Source organism: Eurytemora carolleeae, unplaced genomic scaffold, assembly GCF_000591075.1.
Source record: "Eurytemora carolleeae unplaced genomic scaffold, Eaff_2.0 scaffold65, whole genome shotgun sequence".
Classification (NCBI taxonomy): Eukaryota; Metazoa; Arthropoda; class Copepoda; order Calanoida; family Temoridae; genus Eurytemora; species Eurytemora carolleeae.
In genome coordinates this window covers 388,316-389,505 of record NW_019396032.1, presented here as the reverse complement: position 1 = coordinate 389,505, position 1,190 = coordinate 388,316, and the positions used below count along the sequence as shown (strand labels likewise).

Here is a 1,190-nt window from a genome sequence, read left to right as displayed (position 1 = left end):
GGGGGGGGGGGGGGCGGGGGTCCATATATTGTTCTCTAGGAAATTACCCATTTCATTTGTATTAAGACAACTTCTTGGCCGAGAGTATAATTTAAGAGATTTCTGAACCCCCATACTATCATATTTATGAAAGAAAAATAAATGTTCAAAATAAAATTGATAATATTTATTTCTACTGATTTATGTTACGTTATACGGACATAAAAACCTGAACTCTGAAGATCCGAGGTTTCCCAGATTTGATTTTAGTTTTTTAAAAACAAGTTTAATTCTCTGTTCAACCTCAAGGGTTTCCGCTTCCATCTTCACACTGAAAAGAAAAAAACTTATTTAGCAGCTGCAGAACTATTAATCCTTCTCCCGGCAGTCCTGTATGACAATTATTGATTTATAAATTAACGTTATTACTATTTGCCTCTAAATGCAAGCTTCAGATATAATTTTTCCTTGTTTTAACGTCAAACATAATGTTTAAGTTAGGGCCGACCCGTATCCGTTTAAATACGATTATGTTTCTATAATTCTATTGACAGTTGCTGTTGCGCGTTATAAAAAATATGCCGCGGAATATTTTCAAATTGTAAAATTTGATTAGTTGATTGAAACTAAATTTTGCAATTGGAATTACAAAATACAAATTATAAATTATTGCATTTACAGGATTTACAGAGTATCCATTAACCCTATCCCTGCTGGGGTACTTGAAAACCAGGATATGCTGGGGGGGGTCAATTTGACCCCCCCCTCTAAATCCCATGTTTTATGTCAAAATATGACAAATGATACATCATTAGAAAGCTCTTGTGCTCTACTTTAAGAATCTGCAAAAAAATTGCAAATTTGCAAAAATTAAATTTTTTATCGCAAAATCCAGTTATAAAGTAAAAATGTTTGCAGCAAAAATTTGTCCAAAAAATAAAAAATTATACATTTTTGAAAAGCCCTTGACCATGCCATTTCAAATATGCAAAAAAATTTGCAAAATTTTAAATAAGTTGATTTTTAATCAAGAAAAACTAAAAATGTGCAAATTTCCTTTGACCGGTTGTTTGCAAAAAATTTGCAATTTTTTTTTCGCGAAACTTGTGCAATCCGTTTCCTTATGTCATAGGCTTTCCAAAAAGCTAAATTTTATCAAAATCTGACAAGTGAAAGTGGGTCAAAACAAAGATTTAGTTTGCTACAGGCAA

General features: G+C 31.8%; 1 protein-coding gene across 1 annotated transcript in view; it reads right to left on the bottom strand.

Moving 5' to 3' along the window:
* Positions 1–1,190, bottom strand: part of LOC111697257 (uncharacterized) — an 11,279-nt gene that overhangs the window by 7,760 nt on the left and 2,329 nt on the right. Inside the window, exon 2 of the mRNA XM_023467189.1 lies at positions 209–310. Coding sequence (XP_023322957.1) covers positions 209–303 — 95 coding nt within the window. The 5' untranslated portion in view covers positions 304–310. The remainder of the gene's footprint in view (positions 1–208; positions 311–1,190) is intronic.